This window comes from Bufo bufo, chromosome 10 (genome assembly GCF_905171765.1).
Source record: "Bufo bufo chromosome 10, aBufBuf1.1, whole genome shotgun sequence".
NCBI lineage: Eukaryota > Metazoa > Chordata > Amphibia > Anura > Bufonidae > Bufo > Bufo bufo.
The window spans coordinates 99262962-99283901 of record NC_053398.1 but is presented as its reverse complement, the minus strand read 5'-3'; the positions used below and the strand labels follow the sequence as shown (position 1 = coordinate 99283901).

The following is a 20940-nucleotide window of genomic DNA, read 5'->3' as shown; positions in this document are numbered from 1 at the left end:
AAACACCCCAAATGTGGTCGTAAACTACTATTTGGCTAAACGGCAGGACATAGAAGAAGGGGAACGCCATACGGTTTTTGGAAGGCAGATTTTGCTGGACCGGTTTATTTACACCATGTACCCTTTCAAGCCCCCTGATGCACCCCTAGAGTAGAAACTCCATAAAAGTGACCCCATCTAGGAAACTATGGGATAAGGTGGTTGTTGTTTTGGGACTATTTTAGGGGTAAATATGATTTTTGGTTGCTCTATATTACACTTTTTTGAGGCAAGGTAACAAAAAAATAAAATTCAAAAATTTTTCTACATTTGCTATTTAGTTTTGTGGAACACCTAAAGGGTTAACAAAGTTTATAAAGTAACTTTTGAATACCTTGAGGGGTGTAGTTTCTTAGATGGGGTCACTTTTTTGGAGTTTCTAGTCTAGGCTACATCAGGGGGGGCTTCTAATGGGACATGGTGTCAAAAAAAAAACTGTCCATCAAAATCTGCCTTCCAGAAACCATATGGAGTTCCCTTCGTTCTATGCCCTGCCATGTGGCTATATAGCCATTTACGACCACATATGGGGTGTTTCTGCAAACTACAGAATCAGGGTCATAAATATTGAGTTTTTTTTGGCTGTTAACCCTTGCTTTATTACTGGAAAAAAAGGATTCAAATGGAAATTTTGCCCAAAAATGGGTGTTTTGGCACCGTTTTTATTTTATATTTTTAACGCTGTTCATCCGAGAGGTTTGGTCAAATGTTATTTTTATAGCGATGACTTTTACACACGCGACGATGCCCAATATGTATGGCTCTCAGACTTTGGAGACACTAAGCAGGCATCCTAAAACTGTGGCCCTCCAGATGTTGTAAAACTACAATTCCCACCATGCCCTGCTGATGGCTGTAGGTTGTCTGGGCATGCTGGGAGTTATAGTTTTACAACATCTGGAGGGCCGCAGTTTGAGGATGCCTGCACTAAAACTAATATTTTTTTGGGGAAAAAAAATTGTTTCTATGTCTCCAAAGTCTGAGAGACATAGTTTTTTATATTCTCTAGGGGACTGTTGGAGAAAATTTAGTACTCCATGGAAGTGTGATACTCCCTGAAGCAATCGATAACGCAGAGGCCCGGATGATCGGGGCAAGTGTCACACTGAGTAGTGGTGTCCTTCCGTATCCCCCTCTTGTGACACACTCTGCATCTTTTTTGGGTTCGTCCCTTCTTTCCAGTATGGGGGACCACACCTGGAAAGTGTTGGCCAGGGACGATCCGGGCGCCTCCAGTTCCCGAGGTACTCCGGCCTGCTCTTTCCCGGTCCGAAAAGATCAGGTCTTTGAGGACTGCCTCATAGAATTGGAGGAATGTCCCTGTGCTGCCAGCGCTTCGGGATAGTACAAAAGAGTTGTACATGGCAACCTGTACCAAGTAGACCGCAACTTTTTTGTACCATGCCCGGGTTTTGCGCATGGCATTATATGGCTTGAGGACTTGATCAGAGAGATCAACTCCTCCCATATACCGATTGTAGGCGACGATACAATCGGGCTTGAGGACCGTTGCCGTGGTACCTCGCACAGAGACGGGGGTGATGCCGTTACCGTGGATTGTGGACAGCATAAGGACATCCCTCTTGTCCTTATACCTGACCAGCAACAGGCTTCCACTGGTAAGGGCACGGGTCTCACCCCTGGGGATAGGTACCTGGAGGGGGTGGGCAGGGAGGCCGCGTTGATTTTTCCGCACGGTCCCACAAGCGAACGTGGATCTGGCGGCAAGGGACCTGAACAAGGGAATGCTGGTATAAAAGTTGTCCACGTACAAGTGGTAACCGTTATCCAGCAGTGGGTACATAAGGTCCCACACAAGTTTCCCGGTAACATCCAGAGTGGGGGGACATTCTGGTGGTTGAATCCGGGAATCTCGCCCCTCAGGCAGGGGGGGTCTGGGGTCTGAAAGCTGAAACAAAAAAGTTTAGAATAAATGTGCTTTTTTTTTTTTTTTTTTTTAACTTTTCCCTTCTATCCCTGCCTAAAGGTGCCTCTCCCTCACTGACCCTAACCTACCTGGGTGGCGATGGGTGCAGGAGGGTGATGGATGGCGATTAGGGGGACACAGGAGCTGGTGCTGGACGATGCTGCACGGTCAGGGTGCTGGACAGGAAGAGGAGGGGAGAGAGGAGCGCAGGAAGTTTGAATCTCGCGCCTCTCTCCCCTGCACCAATCAGCACCCTGGACAGCGGCATTCAGCACCAGGGCCAGCACCGCCTCTCCAAATCCTCGGACTGCGATAGGTGGTGTATAATTACGCCACCGATCGCAGTCTTTTTCCGGTTCATCGGGTCACAGGACACCCGAATGGACCGGAAACGCAGAAAACCGCAGGTCTGAATTGACCTGCGGTTTTCTGCGATCGTCGATGCGGGGGGGTCAAATGACCCCCCCCCTGCATTGTTACAGGATGCCGGCTGAATGATTTCAGCCGGCATCCCGTTCCGATTAACCCCCGCGGCGCCGGCATCGCTATTTAAAGCCATGACGTACCGGTACGTCATGTGTCCTTAAGGACTCGGGAAACATGCCGTACCGGTACGTCATGTGTCCTTAAGGGGTTAAGGGCTCGTTTACACGAACGTGTGATGCCTGTTGCCGTATTGCAGACCGCATTTGTGGATCCGCAATACACGGGCACTGTTCCGTGGCCATTCCGCATCACGGATGTGGACCCATTCATTTCAATGGGTCTGCAAATCCGGAGATGCGGAACGGAAGAACGGAACACTACGGAAGCACTACAGAGTGCTTTCTGGGGTTCCGTTGCGTGCTTCCGCACCGCAAAAAGATAGAACTCGCTCTATCTTTTTGCGGAACGGAAGGATCGCGGACCCATTCAAGTGAATGGATCTGCGATCCCCATGCGCCTGCCCCACGCCCTAAGACACACAGTTATGGCATCATGGTGCACATACGTCTGTCATTATAATATGTTCACTAGGAGGGGCCTTTATCAACCACCATACAGAAGAAACCTAGACTACCCATTGCACTAATTTGTGCAATTTGGGAGGGGGGGGGGGGTTTAAGCCTCACTTACTAGTTTTCCAAAACGTTGGTGGAGCTGGGAGGGGAGCGGGCAGTGTGGGGATGCACATTTATATCATCGACATCAGGAAACTGGCGTAGATTATACCTGAGATCTACTCCAGCCCCTTTGTTGGATCTGCACAGATGCTCTCCAATTATTGTAGTGAGTTTAATAAAAAAAATTGCCCCTAACCGCATGTCGGTGGCGCTGCACCCTGCTTCCAATTTCTCAAACATTTAATAAATCAGCTTCACTCAAAATTTCAGTTTGGAGCAGTATAATCTGTACTATAATATACAGAATATACACAATTTGCTCTATTATAAAGGCCTTGCTGCAAAATTTTTAAGTACAGTTTTAGGCTTCTTCTAAGACCAATTTATTCTGAGTCGCTAGGAAAACGGCAATACCAAATGTACAGTTTCAGTACTTTGGCACTAGAGATGAGTGAATTAGATATTTTGAAATTCGTTCATGCTTCGTTTACTGGTAAAAGGTGAATTACGTTATGGATTCAATTACCAAGGATCATAACGCAATTCTATGATGGAATGCATAACGGAAATACCTTTTGGAGGCATTTCGTTATTCATTCCGTCATAATAGAAGTCTATAGGCTGCATAACTGATCAGTCCTCTCCTGCATAACGGAAACGGGACGGATCTGTTATGCAGCCCATAGACTTCTATTATGACGGAATGAATAACTGAATGCCTCTAAAGGCATTCCGTCATAGAATTGCGTTATGGTCCGTGGTAACAGAATCCATAACACAATTCACCTTTTACCAGTAAACGAATTTCATAACCGAAAATTCGCTCATCTCCATTTGGCACGATAAAAATGTTTTATGGAAAAAACATTCCAAAAAACTAAATCTTATTTTTCTGCCAAAGTAACTGTATCGGATGCTTGTTTGTAGAATAGGTTGTAGTTTTTGTTCTAGGGTAAATTGAATATATTGATTATTTTTTTTGAACTTTTTTTTGGTGGGATGAAAAAATAAAAATTAATTCCACCGTTGTAGTTTGTTTGTTCCTGCTCTTTACATTGCTGTAAAAATAACAAATTACAGAATTTTCATTCTACTGGTGATGGTTACCAAATGTTTTTTTATTTTTATTATTATGAACTGTGTGAAAGTAAAATAATCTTTAATAAATACATAATGAGGAAGGGGTTTATATATTTCTGGGGGATTTTTTAATTAACCTATTCCCACTCTACACTATAATAGTATGTTGTGGTGGAAGGGTAGCTGATGCACAGTGCCTTACTATTATGTGCAGGCTCAGGAGCTGTGCCCGCTGCATCAGTCTCGAGTGCTGGCTCCAGTCCAGTCATTTAATGCCTTAGGTGCCGCAGACAAGCTGAGGTTATGCAGTGATCCCCAGACCTGCCATGTACTGCCTTTGGCAGGGCTTAATAGGTATTCCGGCAGATTTACTATAACTGACATAATACACTGTAATACAGAAGTACTGCAGTGTATTATGCTGTATTGGCAATCAGCGAATCACAGGTTCAAGTCCCCTAGTGCAGGGATCAGCAACCTCCGACACTCCAGCTGTTCTGAAACTACAACTCCCAGAATCCTACTTTCACTTTTGTGGGAGTTACAAGAACAGCCAAGTTAAGTGTGCATGCTAGAGTTCCGAAGATTGCTAATCCCTGCCTTAGTGGCACAAAAATTGCCTTTTTTCGCTTACAAATGCATGTATTAAGATTAGTTTCACACTAGTGCTAGAGAATCATCAGGCTGTTCCAGTAGGAAACAGCCTCTCAGATCCCTTTGCATTCCAGCATTGCCGGAAGCTCGAAAGTCTCCGTCCGGCCCTATTAACTATAATAGGGGTCGGCAGAGATCCAGACGCAACCCGGCAAAGATGCTGGGAATCGGGCGGAAGAAAAACGCTGCGCTAGTGTGAAACTAGCCTTAATGTAAAAAAAGAGTTTGATAATAGGCTATACATAATTGGCATTGCTGCATCCGTAACAAACAATACAATAATCACATTATTTATCCCATATGGAGAGCATTGTAAAAAAAAAAATTCAATGGCTAAAAAGTTTTTTTTGCTTATTCCAACTCCTTAAAAAGCTGTATTTACCTGAAAATGTCACTATTGAGGCCCCACAACTTGTTCTGCAGAAAACAAGCCCAGAAAACAAAGCTCTATCGACAGAAAAATAAAAATGTTATGGGTGTTTGAGTTCAATGGCACTAAAACAAATCATTTTTAAAAAGTAGAGTGTTTATTGTTCAAAAGTAGAAAAACAGAAAAACTTTACAAATTTGGTATGCTCAGTCACACTGACCCGCAGATTAAAGTTATGTTAAGTTATACCGCACAGTGAATGCCGTAAAAACAAAACCCACAAAACAATGGCCGAATCACTGGGATTTTTTTCCAAGAAAATGATGCCATTAAAAAATACAACTTGACCCGCAAAGCACAAGCCCTCATAGGCCATGTCGATGGAAAAATAAAAAAGCTATGAAATGTGGAAAAAAATTAAATAAGGCACACCCTGAAGTAAAAAAGAAGCCATTTTCTTTAGGTGTTAAATTTTATTCAACGTAATGTTTATTTTTTCCCCCAATAGAAGTCCAGAAGCTGTGTCAGCTTGATCGCTTATATCAGAGATCTACGACTTGTAGCTCCCTGGCTGTTGAAAAACTGCAATTCTCATCATGCCCTGAGAGCCTTGGGTTTTGGCTACACGGTGACACTGGTTGCGGCCAGGATTGCAAAGTAGCGGTGATCCCATAGAAGCGAATGGGATCACCGCGACATTCGCAAGAAATCTAGCAATGAAGAACGGGTAAGTACTTGCCTGCCAGATCCCACACCGCAGCTTCGGTTCTCCCGTTGGGACTCTATTTACCTGGTTGCAGCAGTGATGTCACATCGACAACACATGTCCACTGCAGCCAATCACTGACCTCTTTGAGTGCACTGCTGAAGCCTGTGATTGGCTGCAGCAGGGTAAATAGAGCCCCGCCGGGAGAATTGGAGCGGCAGAGTATATTCTGGCATCTAAGTACTTACCCATTCTTCAGAGCTTGAGAGCATACTGAAAAATAAGCACCGTGGCCTTCTCGCAGCTTTCCCTAAGCCAGTGGCGTTACGTTAATCAGTCAAATGGCCTAGTCTCAGCTCAGCCCAATTCATGTGAATGGTGCTGAGCTGCGATACCTGTAGGGGCCGCGGCCTTCTCGCAGCTTACCAAGAACAGTGCTGTACAATGTACAGCGCTGATCATCGGGGTTTCTCAGTGTGAGATTCCCACCGATCAGATACTGATTACCTATTAAGTCTCAGAAAACCCCTTTAATATGTAAATTAGGTCTTCGGTGCTCCAAAGGGCAGGAACGTTTCGCTTGGATCACCAGAGCTCCTCCCCTCTACATTGATAACCACTCCCCCTCCCTTTGATTGACAGGACAGGCATCTTATTTGTCCCTGTTATCTTGCTCTTTTGCCATAGATCACGTTGTTGGCGTATGTGCAGTAGATCTTCCCTTCCCCAGCATCGCAGATGACTACTGCGCATGCGTTCATGATATCAGCTGGTTTAATAGGGGTTGATCCTAGGACAGTTTCTGTTTATGGCTATTTTCACAGTGGTGTTTTTCTGCACTTTTGCGTTTTTTTGTTGTTGTTTTTTGCAGTAAAAACCACTATGGCATATGAAATGCAGGACACAGGCATTTTTTTCCTGCTGTTTTTTTGTTGTTGATTAGGTGGTGTTTTGGTCCTACTTTCTTCTTTTCAAAAATGTAGCATGCTGGAACTTTTGGCTTTTTCCATGCGTTTTGACATCATCTTCTCTATAAGGCATAAACGCCATTAACAAAACGTTAGTGGTAAGACACACTGGAGGATATTGACTGGTGTAAAGCAAAACTAACCTAGTTGACCATAGCAACCAATCAGATTCCACCTTTCATTTTCTAAAGAAGCTCTGAAAAATGAAAGGTGGAATCTGATTGGTTGCTAGGGGAAACTAAGCCAGTTCTACTTTACACTAGTTTTGATAAATCTCCCCCATTGTGTGCAAAAACGCAGGTGCCAATAAAACCTGCTTGTGCTTTTTCAGGTGCTTTTTTTTTACAGGTAAAATAAAAAATAAAAAAGCAGAGACAAATTAATGTGTGTAGTTCCCCTAAAGAGAATATGAAAGCATCCTGGTCTTCAAAGAGGGGAGTACAGAATAACATTAAGTAACTTTCCTAAACTTTACTTGTTATTTTATATCTATTTTTTTTAACCAGTTTGCTGTTTAGAAAGCTGATGCGGCATTATCAGTTCTCGGTAGGGCTAGTGATCCCCCCTCCCTTGCAAATGTGTAAGAGTAAAAATACCCAAACTTCTGCTTACAAATGTGACTAATACAGATGATCAGTGCTGAGCAAATGAATGAATACATTGACCATGGACCTTTATGTACAGTGCATTTGGAAAGTCTTCAGACCCTCTCTGATTTTTCACAGCCTTGTACATTCTGCACTCAACACCCCATAATGACAAAGTGAAAACAGAATGTTTAATAACTTTGCTACTTTATTAAAATGGAAACACTAAAATCTTGCAAAATCTTAAGTATTTAGATCCTTTACTCAGGATTTAGTTGAAGCACATTTGGCAGTGATTACAGCCTCCAGTCTTCTTGGGTAGGATGCTACAAGGTTTTCACACATGGATTTGGGGATTTTCTGTCATTCTTCTCTGCAGATCCTCTCAAGCTCAGTCAGGTTGGGTGGGGACCATTGGTGGACAGCCATTTTACAGGGTTCTCCACAAATGTTCGATTGGGTTCAAGTCGGGGCCCTAGCTGGGCCACTCCAGGGCATTCATAGAGTTGTCCCTAAGCCACTCCTGTGATGTCTTGAATGTGTGCTAGGGGTCATTGTCTTGTTGAAATGAGACCTTCCGGCCCTGTCTGAGGTCCAGAGCACTACGGATCAGGTTTTCATTAAGAATATCTGTGTATTTTGCTCCATTCGGCTTTCTCTCAACCCTGACCTCGTCGCTGAAAAACATCCCAACAGCCTGATGCTGTCACCACCATGCTTTGCTGTAGAGATGTGATTGAGCAGGTGATGCGCAGTGCCTTTCCTCAAGACCTGACATTTAGAATTGAGGCCAACAAGTTCAATCTTTGTTTCATCAGTCCAGAGAATCTTGTTTCTTACAGTCAGAGTCCTTTCAGTTTTTTTTGCAAACTCCAGAAAGACGTTCATGTGGCTTTTACTGAGAAGAGGCTTTTTTTCTGGCCACTAAAGCACAGATTAGTAGAGTGCTGCAGTGATGGTTGACCTTCTGGAAGTTTCTCCCATCTGTACATAGGATCTTTGGAGCCCAGCCAGAGCGATCATTGGGTTCTTGGTCACTTCTCTTACCGAGGCCCTTTTCCCCTGATTACTTAGTTTGGTGGGTGGTGGTTGTTCCCAACTTTTTCCTTTTATGAATTATGGAGGCCACTGTGCTCTTGGGAACTTTCAGTGCGGTGGAAATTTTTGTATACTTGACTCCAGATCTGTGCCTCCACACAATCGTGTCTCTGAGCTACGTCTGCAGTTCTTTCCTCTTTCCTCTGCTCGGATATGCATTGTCAGCTGTGAGATTGTATATAGACATGGATATGTATTTCCAAATCATGTCCAGTCAACTGAATTTACCACATATGAGCTCCAATCAATGTGTAGAAACATCTCAAAGATGATCAAGAGAAATGGGAGACCCCAGAGCTAAATTTCAAATGTCATAACAAAGGGTCTAAACACTTTTCTCCATAAAAACAAGTTTTTTTAAAAATAAATTTGCTAATATTTCTAACATTAAGTTTTCACTTTCTCATAATGGGATACTGAACAGTGATGGCCAGTTCGCCGTGTTCGCCCGCGAACACATGCAGTCTGCCATCTTAACTCACAAGTCCGGCGATGCACAGGTAAGCCCTTACCTGTGCCGCGAGCCGGTCTGAAACAAATGCGGTCACCGGGAGCAGGCAGTTCCGAGAACTGCCTGATGAAGGCCCCCGGCGGCTGTTCTCGGAACTGCCTGCTCCCGGTGACCGCATTTGTTTCAGACCGGCTCGTGGCACAGGCACAGGTAAGGGCTTACCTGTGCATCGACGGACTTGTGAGTTAAGATGGCAGACTGCATGTGTTCGCGGGCGAACAAGGCGAACTGGCCATCACTGATACTGAATGCAGATTAATAGAACAAGGCTGCAAAATAAAATGTGAAAAAAGTGAAAGGGTCTGAAGACTTTCTGTATGTATAGATGTTTTACCAGTTACTAATTTATAGTGTCATTTCTTCTCTTGAATAAAAAAACATGAGATTCATTATGAACAGGGGGATCGGCTGTAAAAGTTGGTCTTTTTCTAAATGAGTTGTGGGCTGACCAGCTCAGGCCATTGTTTGGTATCAGACAGACTCTGCACTGGACTTGCCAAAATGTCTTGTTCCTCACAGACTCAATAAATATTTAATAGGTATCAGAATAACCAGCAGCTGGCATCATTCTCTGTGCTGTGAAACTCTGAGAATTATCAGAGAGCACAATGAGGTGGATTTGGATTACCTCCATTAGCAATATCATTACGAGCATCATTTAAAGAGCAAGTACCATGGAAAATGACCAGTTGTCAGCACTCATTATGTTGACCTTCATGTGGACCCGCAGCACGCAGCATATTTTTCTGTATTTTCTTTGCTGCATTGTGAGAGTCATAAATTGGTGTTTAATTATAAATGAAATGAAATTCCATTCCTGCTTTTTTATGCATATTTTATGGGTTGTAACGATGCAGGAGGTATACAATATAAGTGCATTTTAAGTTGTGTAACTTTTAAGTAATAAAATTGTTTGTATTAAAAATAATTGTTTTCTCTTAAGGCCTCCTGCACACGAATGTTGTGCATCCGTTCCGTGCATTGGGGACCGCAATTTGCGGTCCCCAATGCACGGGCAACGTCCGTGTGGTGGCTGGGACGGATCGAGACCCATTCAACTTGAATGCGTCCGTGATCCGTCCGCACCGCCAAAAAAAATAGAACAAGTTCTATTTTTTTGTGGTCCGGAGGCACGGACAGAAACACCATGGAAGCACTCCGTAGTGCTTCCGTGGGGTTCGATTCGTGTATCCGTTCCGCATCTCCGTGATTGCGGACCCATTCAAGTGAATGGGTCCGCATCCGTGATGCGGAGTGCACTAGGGTTGTTTTGGGTATAGAATTTTCGATACCCAATCAATACTTATGTCTGGTATCGACCTCGACACCAGGATTTGCCATTTTTTCGATACTAAGCTTCGCTATTGCGCAGTCTAGTATCAGAAAACATGGAGCACGCTGCTCTCAGTGCGCTCCATGTTCTCCTCAGCAGCACAGGAGAGAAGGAAGCACTCCCTCCCTCCCCCCTGTGCCGCTGCTGCCGCTGCCACCAATGAGGAGAGAGAGGTGGGCGCACTGCACCACCAATGAAAATAAACGTTTAATAGAAATCCAGGAGGCGGGTGCTGGTGGGGAGCTGCGATCAGCGGCAGTTAACCCCTCAGGTGCCGCACCTGCCTCCTGTATTAAATGCTAATTATCATTGGTGGCGCAGTGCGCCCTCCTCCCCAGTATTAAAATCATTGGTGGTGCAGTGCGCCCCATCCCCCCAGTATTAAAATCATTGGTGTCGCAGTGCGCCCTCCTCCCCAGTATTAAAATCATTGGTGGTGCAGTGCGCCCCCCCTCAATCCCCCAGTATTAAAATCATTGGTGGCGCAGTGCGCCCCCCAACCCCTCCTCCTGTATTAAAATCATTGGTGACAGTGGCCACAGGGTCCCCTCCCCTCCTCTTCATTGGTGGCAGTGGCAGTTGTGATCAGAGCCCCAGCAGTGTAAGCCTGGTGTAAGATCGGTTACCATGGCAGCCAGGACGTTACTGAAGCCCTGGCTGCCATAGTCAGCTCCCTGCTGCTGTGTGAACAGAGCACAGGGCAGCAGGGAGAGTGTAAAGTCCTATTCACCTGATAGAGCTCTATCAGGGTGAATAGATAAGGGATTAAAAGATCCCAGGTTCTAGCCACTATGGGGGGAAATAGTTATTAAATAAAAAGAAAAGAAAACCCACCAAAATATTAAGTATAAATCAACCCCTTTCCCAATTTTACATATAAGATATATAAACAAGAAATAAATAAACATATTACATATCGCCACGTCCGAAAAGTCCAAACTATTAAAATATAAAAAAAATGTCCTATGCGGTGAACGCCGGAACAGAAAAAAATAAAATAAACTGCGCGACTCGCCATTTTTTTTGTCACCTTGTCCCCCCAAAAAATAGTTTCGGACTGTTCTATTATGGGCTGAACGTTCCATAAAATGCGGAATGCACACAGCTTTTTTTGGTGTTTTTATTTTTTTTGCGTGGTATCGAATGGTATGGAGTATCGCAATACTTTTTTATGGTATCAAAACCGAATTAAAATTTTGGTATCGAAACAACCTTAGAGTGCACACGGGCCAGTGCCCGTGTATTGCGGACCCGCCGTATGCACGGGCACACAACGTTTGTGTGCAAGAGGCCTAATGGTGTCATTTGGGAAAGGATTAGAGGGTGCAGCCAGCCAGTCGCAGGGGCAACACGTGAGGTGCACGGTGGACCGATGAGGGGCCAAATAGTATAACACACAGTTCATCAGTTTACTCACGGTTAGCAGAGAGCCTCCCTGGTCTGGCAGCACAGTGTTGAGGTGGACAGCACAAAATCCTCCGGGGCACGCTCTGTGGTAGGAAGCATCAGCCAAGATGGTGGTTGAGGTGCCCTTGATGTCAGGGGTGCTTAGGGTGCTTGTTGCGGCTGAGTTCCTTGATGGTTTTTGTCGTGACGCCAGTACCGTTAAGGCTACTTTCACACTAGCGTTCGGGTGTTCGCTCGTGAGCTCCGTTTGAAGAGTCTCACAAGCGGCCCCGAACGCATCCGTACTGCCCTAATGCATTCTGAGTGGACGCGGATCCGCTCAGAATGCATCAGTGTGGCAGCGTTCAGCCTCCGCTCAGCAAGCGGGTGTCCGCCTGGCCGTGCGGAGGCAAGCGGATCCGTCCAGACTTACAATGTAAGTCAATGGGGACGGATCCGTTTGAAGATGACACCATATGGCTCAATCTTCAAGCGGATCCGTCCCCCATTGACTTTCAATGTAAAGTCTGGACGGATCCGTTCAGGCTACTTTCACACTTAGAATTTTTTTTAAACTATAATGCAGACGGATCCGTTCTGAACGGATACAAACGTCTGCATTATAGGAGCGGATCCGTCTGTGCAGACATCAGACGGACCCGCTCTGAACGCTAGTGTGAAAGTAGCCTAATGGTGGTACAACCATAGGTAGTAATAATGAGGTAGACAGTGGTAAGATGCAACTCACAACTTTTACTTTGGATGTCTTTTGGTTGCAGCAGTACAATTATGCAGTCTTTAGATGGTACAGAGTTAATTATGCAAATCCACAGTTTTAGGCTCCATTCACACGTCCGCAAAATGTGTCCGCATCCTTTCCGCAATTTTGCAGAAAGGGTGCGGACCCATTCATTCTCTATGGGGACGGAATGGTTGCGGACAGCACACAGTGTGCTGTCTGCAGCCGCAATTGCGGAGCGCGGCCCCGATTTTGGGTCCGCAGCTCCGCAAAAAGATAGAGCATGTCCTATTCTTGTCCGCAGCTTGCGGACAAGAATAGGCATTTCAATGGGGGTGACGGGCTGGTGTGTTGCGGATCCGCAATTTGCGGGTCCGCAACACACCACGGACGTGTGAATTAAGCCTTAGGCCTCTTTCACACTACCGGGTTTTTTTTCCGTTTTGCGGTCCGTATACGGAACCATTCATTTCAATGGTTCCGCAAAAAAAACGGAATGTGTTCCGTATGCATTCCATTAACGTTTTTCCGTTCCGTTGAGAGGTAGAACATGTCCTATATTTGGCCGCAAATCACGTTCCGTGGCTCCATTAAAGTCAATGGGTCCGCAAAAAAAAAACGGAACACATATGGAAATGCATCCGTATGTCTTCCGTATCCGTTCCGTTTTTTCTGAACCATCTATTGAAAATGTTCTGCCCAGCCCATGTAATTACTGTATATGCCATACGGAAAAACGGAACGGAAAAACGGAACCGAAACGGAAACACAACGGAAACAAAAAAACGGAAAAACGGATCCGTGAAAAACGGAACGCAAAACACTGAAATCTACATACTGTAGTGTGAAAGAGGCCTTAGGCTGTTTAGGTTTCGTAGCTTTGGAGCAATGGGTTACTTCAATGTCAGTGGAACTTCTGGTGATGTTGCCGGAGGCTAGGGTATCCTTCACCTGAATATCCCAAAGGTCCTGGTTTACGGCTTTTGTCCTTTGGATGAATTTGAATTTGTCCTTTTCTCTTGTCTCTTTCTGGGCTAAGACTTCTCTTTAGAGCTGAAGTGCTGGATCTGCACTTTCCACTCTCTCAGTATCAGTCTACTTACTGATCTTCACACTGACCTGTGGTCTCAACTGAACTCCACACTAAATCTGCCTAATCTGCTGGTCTGAACTCCCTAAACTAGGCCTGACCTGGGGATATATAGGACCTGAACTTTATCCCCATCTAGTGGTGGGATGTATAAATTACACCTAATAGGCCTGTTAACAGGGATTTTGCAGATACATAAATGCAAAGTTATACCATACTGTACAATGCAATTGTTAAGATCAAAAAGTACTTTTAAGCAGTGCCCCCACACACGTAGTGGGACGCTGCAAGGGTTTGTCTGGGGGAACACAATTTCCTGTGTTTTCTGGATCAGGAAGTGGACAACAGTAAGGACCGGGACAACATTTTAAAGGCAGTCGATCAATGAGCTGAGAAGTGATGATTTTTTTACCCATCCTGGCTATTTTACAAAAATGTTGTTCTTCCAGGCAATATTTTACATTTCTCTTCATAGCAGCTCTCTTATTCTGATGCAGATTTCCAGATCTCCTATATAGCCATATATTTAGTAGTCATCATTCTGGCTGCCTGCAGTCAATAACAGAACTCCCTCTAGGTAGGCAGCAGGCATCTTATCTTTAAAATCTAAGGGCGGCCATACACATTCAATATTTGTCGTTAGGCCAACAGCTATCTCTCCCGACTCCCTCCAGGCTCCTATATATACATGTAGGTGAATTCAATGGAAAGAGGGGGTGACAGCTGCTGCCATTCACTTCTGGCGGGAGGTTATCTCCAGGGGAACAAAAGGATCAGGGGGGAAAGTATTCATGTACCCAATCCTTCTCTTCCCCAACCTCATCTGTTGGGAGTCGGGAGCTGCCCACACACATTACATTACACACACAAACCTGACATTTTTGGCGGGTTCGGCTGACAATACACTAATATTATTAGGACCTTAAAGAGGTTTTGCAGGGGTTTTATATTGATGACGTATCCTCAGCATAGGTCATCAATATTTGATTATTGGGTGTCTGACACTCGGCACCCCCGCCGACCAGCTGTTTGGGGTGGAGGTGGCCCTCCATGCGAGCGCTGCTTCCTTTTCGTTACACTACACGTCGTCTCAGAAGTCTCAGTTGTGCAGTTTAACTACATTCGCTTGAATGAAACAAGTACTCGTCAGTACACTCCACTGCCGAAACTTCCAAGACAACGGGCAGCGTAATGAACAGGAATCGGCACTCGCATGGAGCGCCACCTCCTCTTCAAACAGCTGAATGGCGGGGGTGCCAGGTGTCGGAACCCCACCGATCTGATATTGATGACCCGTCCTGAGGATCATATAAATTGCTGTACAAGTCTACAGTATATAGTAGATTTATCACAAAAATACTCTCTGACCGCTGTAATGAGAGATTAGGAAGTGTATCAGCACAGAATTGTTGCATCTATAAGCTATATGATAATTAAAGGGGCAGATTCCCTTAAATTCCCCGTCAAGGGCAGTCCTACATGAATATGAACAGATACATAGAAAAATCGTGCGGCACTCACCAAAATGTGAAGTAATGTTCTTTATTCCACGGATAAAAGCGTAACAGGCATAGGGCGGACCACACACTGCAGGCAAACACCTCCCTACAGTGTGTGGTCCACTCTATGACTGTTACGCTTTTATCCGTGGAATAAAGAACATTACTTCACATTTTGGTGAGTGCCGCACGATTTTTCTATGTATCTGTTCCTATTCAAAGGACGATGAGGGCAGAGCGCTGCCAGTTGTCGAAGTCCGGTCACAGCTGTTGGTTTGTGGAGGAGGCTGAGCAGTGCCACCCCGTCCGTGCTCTTCATTTATAGATATATAGTCCTACATGAATAGTTCGGCTCACTCCACATCTCTAATTTATATGTCCAGAGGCGACAGATTCCCTTTAACGATGAAAGCGGATGTGAGGTCTGTAGATTCAGAAACAGAAATGTCCAATATTTTGTGCTTGAGGTTTTAAATACCGAGAACAAATGCGGTGTAGGAATACTTCAGCATATATAATCTGTGATGCAATATCGTGCACACCCTGCCAAAGTCTGAGAAATATTTGCGCCCTCTCATGGGGTCCAGCCTTCCGTGGTTCACAGCCAGTATTTATGGGTTACCTTACAATGTCAGCTCTTTATTTTACCTTTTCAGCTTTAGAGCTGTGATCTGTCCCTACAGTTTAGATGCATGGCCTCGCCTGAGGTAGTCTGTGACACGTCCCCCGGGGTCATCATTGGTCCAGCCTGCTCTTCTGCTATTTCCAGTGTAATCGGGGACAACATCTGCATGGAGTTTGTATGGTCTTTCCATGTTTGTGAGGGTTTAGTCCGGGCACTGAGCTTGCCTTACTGATAAAGGGAAAGTGGCATGACCCCCATAATCCCATTCAGGAAATAGAATAAAAAAATCTGCTATAGGAAAATAAAAACTAATGAGAGAAAAAGGATCAGTGTTGCTATCTGGTTTTAAAGGGTTTCTACCATCAGAATTATTGTGATGTAGCTGACTGATATAGCGATGTGCTAATGTCAGCACTACATAACAGTGTGTTTTTTAACATTTGTCCCTGCAGCCGTTTTGCGAAAATACACACTTTTATAAATATGCTAATGAGCGTCTAGGTGCTATGTGGGCGTCGATTCAGCACCTAGAGGCTCGGGCCACTCACCCTTTATCCCGCCCAGGTCCCCTGTTCTGCCCGCCCCGCTTCTCTTGATTGATGTCCAAGTTCCATGCATCGTTGAGGAAATCCCGCGCCTGTGCCGTTCACTTCTGTATTCGACGCAGGCGCAGTGAGTGAAGGCCGCGCTCCTGGTGCCGGCTTCCTCACTGTGACATAGTCGGCGCAGGCGCAGTGAGGAATCCGGCATCAGGAGAGCAGCCTTCACTCACCGCGCCTGCGTCGAATACAGAAGTGAACGGCACAGGCGCGGGATTTCCTCAACGACATCAATCAAGAGGAGCGGGGCGCGCAGAACGGAGGACCTGGGCGGGATAAAGGGTGAGTGGACGGAGCCTCTAGGTGCTAAATCGATGCCCACATAGCACCTAGAGGCTCATTAGCATATTTATAAAAGTGTGTATTTTCGCAAAACGGCTGCAGGGACAAATGCAAAAAACACACTGTTATGTAGTGCTGACATTAGCACATCGCTGTCAGTCAGCTACATCACAATAATTCTGATGGTAGAAACCCTTTAAGTAGGTGAACACATTTTCAGTGATGCGCATTCCCTTTTAAGGAGTTATCCAACCCCTATAATGACCCTTCCCCAATGCCTGGGCCCCTTGTATGGATTATACTTACCTGCTCCCAGGCACCCACGTCGCCCCGGACCCCTGCACGGCCATAGCTGCATCACCCCGTCACTCAGATTAAAAACAACTATTGTCTGCTCCCCGCCCGTCGCTGGACGCAGAACGACGCAGGTGACGGGGAGCAGGTGAGTATAATGTATACAAGGGGCCTGGGCATTGAGGGGTCATGATAGGGGTTGGATGACCCCTTCTTTACTGCACTGGTACACTATTTGTGACACTAGTGCAAACCATCTCTTTGTAGTAACAGAAGCAGAATTATTAATGCAGAATGTGTGTGAGAGACGGGACATTAGACTGTGAGCCCTACTGGGATAGAGACTGCTGACCATGTCTGTACGTCCAGTATATACCCATACTATATAAGTAAATGAGGGGGCTCTAGTTTCTATGTTCATCCAGACAATGTGTATTTCATGACCTTCTGTTTGTCTCTTTTAGGTGCCCTTCTTCCTGTTTATAACGTTCTCGGTGTACACCATGCTGCCCTTGGGGATGCGAGGCTGCCTGATTATCAGTATCCTCTCCGGAATGTCCCACATTGTTGTCATTAGTATCACCGTCATGACGTACCAAAACACCCGTGACACCATTGCATTTGAGGTAATCTCATTTACCATGACCAGAAAGACTAAGGTGATACATTCCAGATATCTCAGGTTTTAAAGCTTCCAAACTGCAAAGATTTGTACCTTTTTGTACTTCTATATTGTTATGATGTACCTCCACTTATACTGCCCCGCACAATCTGTCATCGAGTATTGAAAGACGCAACTTGGGTGGCAGAGGTGACGAATGATCCATAGGACTCCTGACCTATTAATTAGAATAGCATGATACTTGCCAGGCGTCATATGTTTGCCTCAGCAGCTATACTGCCGAGCCTGTAATTGGGTCTCCCCTCGCCCAATGTCAGTGCAGGTGAGAGACCATCAAAGTAATGTATTTCTCTCTATAGCACTCTATCCCTATGTCCATAAGGATGCAATTTTGCGGAATGGATGCAGACCCATTCATTTCAACGGGGCCGCAAAAGATGCGGACAGCACGCGTTGTTCCATTCCGCGACCCCGCAAAAAATATAGAGCATGTCCTATTTATGTCTGCACTCTCAGACAAGAATAGGCATTCTCTATATAGCGACGGCCTTGCAAAACACTTAGTCGTGTGAAGTTAGCCTAAGAGCCATGTCAAGTACCTCCAAGTCCCCAATGCATGTAATGGACAGCCATTAAAGGGGGCCTGTTATGTCCTTTATGCTGCCCTAAAGTAGTGACAGGCACGCTGATTTCAATGGTCTGTCACCCAGCTTACACTTTAATGCCGGCTGTGCACACCCAAAACGAAACACAAATCAGCAAAGTTACGTTTCGCTGCAGAATTTCCAAAGAAAATGGTATTTTAATTTTTTTTAACCTTGTTGCCAGTGAACCTGATGAAGGGGATGTTCCATCCTTGAAACGCGTAGTTGTAACCCAGAAAAGAAATAAAAATTGTTAAAATACCACTTTTGTTGGAAGTTTTGCAGCGCCGTGTACCTTTACTGATTGCTGTTTCTGCTACAATGAGACTGGAGACCGGACCTGAGCCAACGCCGTGGACCCGTCATGTCCGCACCTGCCCCTTTGTACCTCCCTTCACATAAAGCGCATCTCTTCTCACCCAAAAAGAGTCAAGGACTGCCAGAGAAGAGTCCTGGTTGTTCGTGAGATCCCCCTTTCCCTGCCCATCTGATAATGATTGACCATTTTCTCCTAGGGATGGAATTGTCAATCACTGGTGGGTGCACACTGCCAGCATTAAAGGGGTTGTGCAGTGATATGAAACTATAATGTCACATGACTCCCTGCAGTCATGTGACTATCCGAGGTAGAGTGATGCGGCATGACGTTACGTCTGCCGATCCTGTGACCTCCTTCTCGGATTGCCCCGCCCCTTAGAAGGAGTGTGTGAAAGTTTAGAGTAAGCTCTCAGTTTAACAGCGCAGGCGCACAGAATTCCCAGTCGGAAAGGGGAGCTGAAGCCCAAACTGAAAACACATTATTAGTATTTTAAGTACTAGTATAGTTTTCCATTCTAATTACTGTAAATGAATTATTGCCGTTTTTCTAATGGAGTTCATTTTTTAATCACAAGCCTCAGGTCACAGCGCTACTAATGCTGGCGGTAATGATGATTTGATCAAGGACATTTTTGTATAGGTTAGAGTGGGTCTGATCATCCTGAGCCTTTGCAGGGTATTCCAGCTTTACAATACCGATGACCTATCCTCAGTATAGGCCATGAATATCAGATTGGTGGGGATCGGACTCCCAGCACCCCCACTGATAGGCTGTTACAAGGGGCCATAACTAGAGATGAGCGAAGTATTCAAAAGTATTCAAGTCGGCTGCTTCGACAAATTTTACAAAACAATTCACTTAGGCCTCATGCAAACGACCTGTCCTATTTTTTGGACGGACAACGGTTCACGGACCCATTCAAGTCAATGGGTCCGTGAAAAAACACGGATGCACACAAGATTGGCATCCGTGTCCGTGATCCGTGTCCGTAGGCTACTTTCATACAGACGGATCCGAAGATCCGTCTGCATAAAAGCTTTTTCAGAGCTGAGTTTTCACTTCGTGAAAACTCAAATCCGACAGTATATTCTAACACAGAGGCGTTCCCATAGTGATTGGGACGCTTCTAGTTAGAATATACTACGAACTGTGTACATGACTGCCCCCTGCTGCCTGGCAGCACCCAATCTCTTACAGGGGGCTGTGATCCGCACAATTAACCCCTCAGGTGCCGCACCTGAAGGGGTTAATTGTGCGTATCATAGCCCCCTGTAAGAGATCAGGGGCTGCCAGGCAGCAGGGGGCAGACCCCCCTCCCTCCCCAGTTTTAATTTCATTGGTGGCCAGTGCGCCCCCCCCGGCACCCCCTCCCTCTATTGTATTAATATCATTGGTAGCCAGTGCGCCCCCCCGCTCCCTCTATTGTATTATCATTGGTGGCCAGTGTGCGCCCCCCCCGGCTCCCCCTCCCTCTATTGTATTATCATTGGTGGCCAGTGTGCGGCCCCCCCTCCCTCCCTCTATTGTATTATCATTGGTGGCCAGTGTGCGGCCCCCCTCCCTCCCTCTATTGTATTATTATTGGTGGCCAGTGTGCGCCCCCCCCTCCCTCTATTGTATTATTATTGGTGGCCAGTGTGCGTCCCCCCTCTACTGTATTAATATCATTGGTGGCCAGTGTGCGGCCTCCCCCCCCCCGATCATTGGTGGCAGCGGAGAGTTCCGATCGGAGTCCCAGTTTAATCGCTGGGGCTCCGATCGGTAACCATGGCAACCAGGACGCTACTGCAGTCCTGGTTGCCATGGTTACTTAGCAATATTAGAAGCATCATACTTACCTGCTGCGCTGTCTGTGACCGGGAGCTCCTCCTACTGGTAAGTGACAGATCATTAAGCAATGCGCCGCACAGACCTGTCACTTACCAGTAGGAGGAGCTCCCGGCCGGTCACAGACAGCGCAGCAGGTAAGTATGATGCTTCTAATATTGCTAAGTAACCATGGCAACCAGGACTGCAGTAGCGTCCTGGTTGCCATGGTTACCGATCGGAGCCCCAGCAATTAAACTGGGACTCCGATCGGAACTGTCCGCTGCCACCAATGATCGGGGGGGGGGAGGAGAGAGGGGAGGCCGCACACTGGCCACCAATGATATTAATACAATAGAGGGGGGGCCGGGGGGGCACACTGGCCACCAATGATAATACAATAGAGAGAGGGGGGCCGGGGGGGGGGGGGGGGCCGCACACACTGGCCACCAATGATATTCAAACTGGGGAGGGAGGGGGGTCTGCCCCCTGCTGCCTGGCAGCCCCTGATCTCTTACAGGGGGCTATAATACGCACAATTAACCCCTTCAGGTGCGGCACCTGAAAGGTTAATTGTGCTGATCACAGCCCCCTGTAAGAGATCGGGTGCTGCCAGGCAGCAGGGGGCAGTCATGTACACAGTTCGTAGTATATTCTAA

General features: G+C 46.0%; 1 protein-coding gene across 1 annotated transcript in view; it reads left to right on the top strand.

The window, feature by feature from the left end:
* The window catches only part of ADCY7 (adenylate cyclase 7), a 201827-nt gene that overhangs the window by 107253 nt on the left and 73634 nt on the right, over positions 1–20940 (top strand). Inside the window, exon 4 of the mRNA XM_040410723.1 lies at positions 17355–17516. Within this exon, the coding sequence (XP_040266657.1) occupies positions 17355–17516 (162 nt within the window). The remainder of the gene's footprint in view (positions 1–17354; positions 17517–20940) is intronic.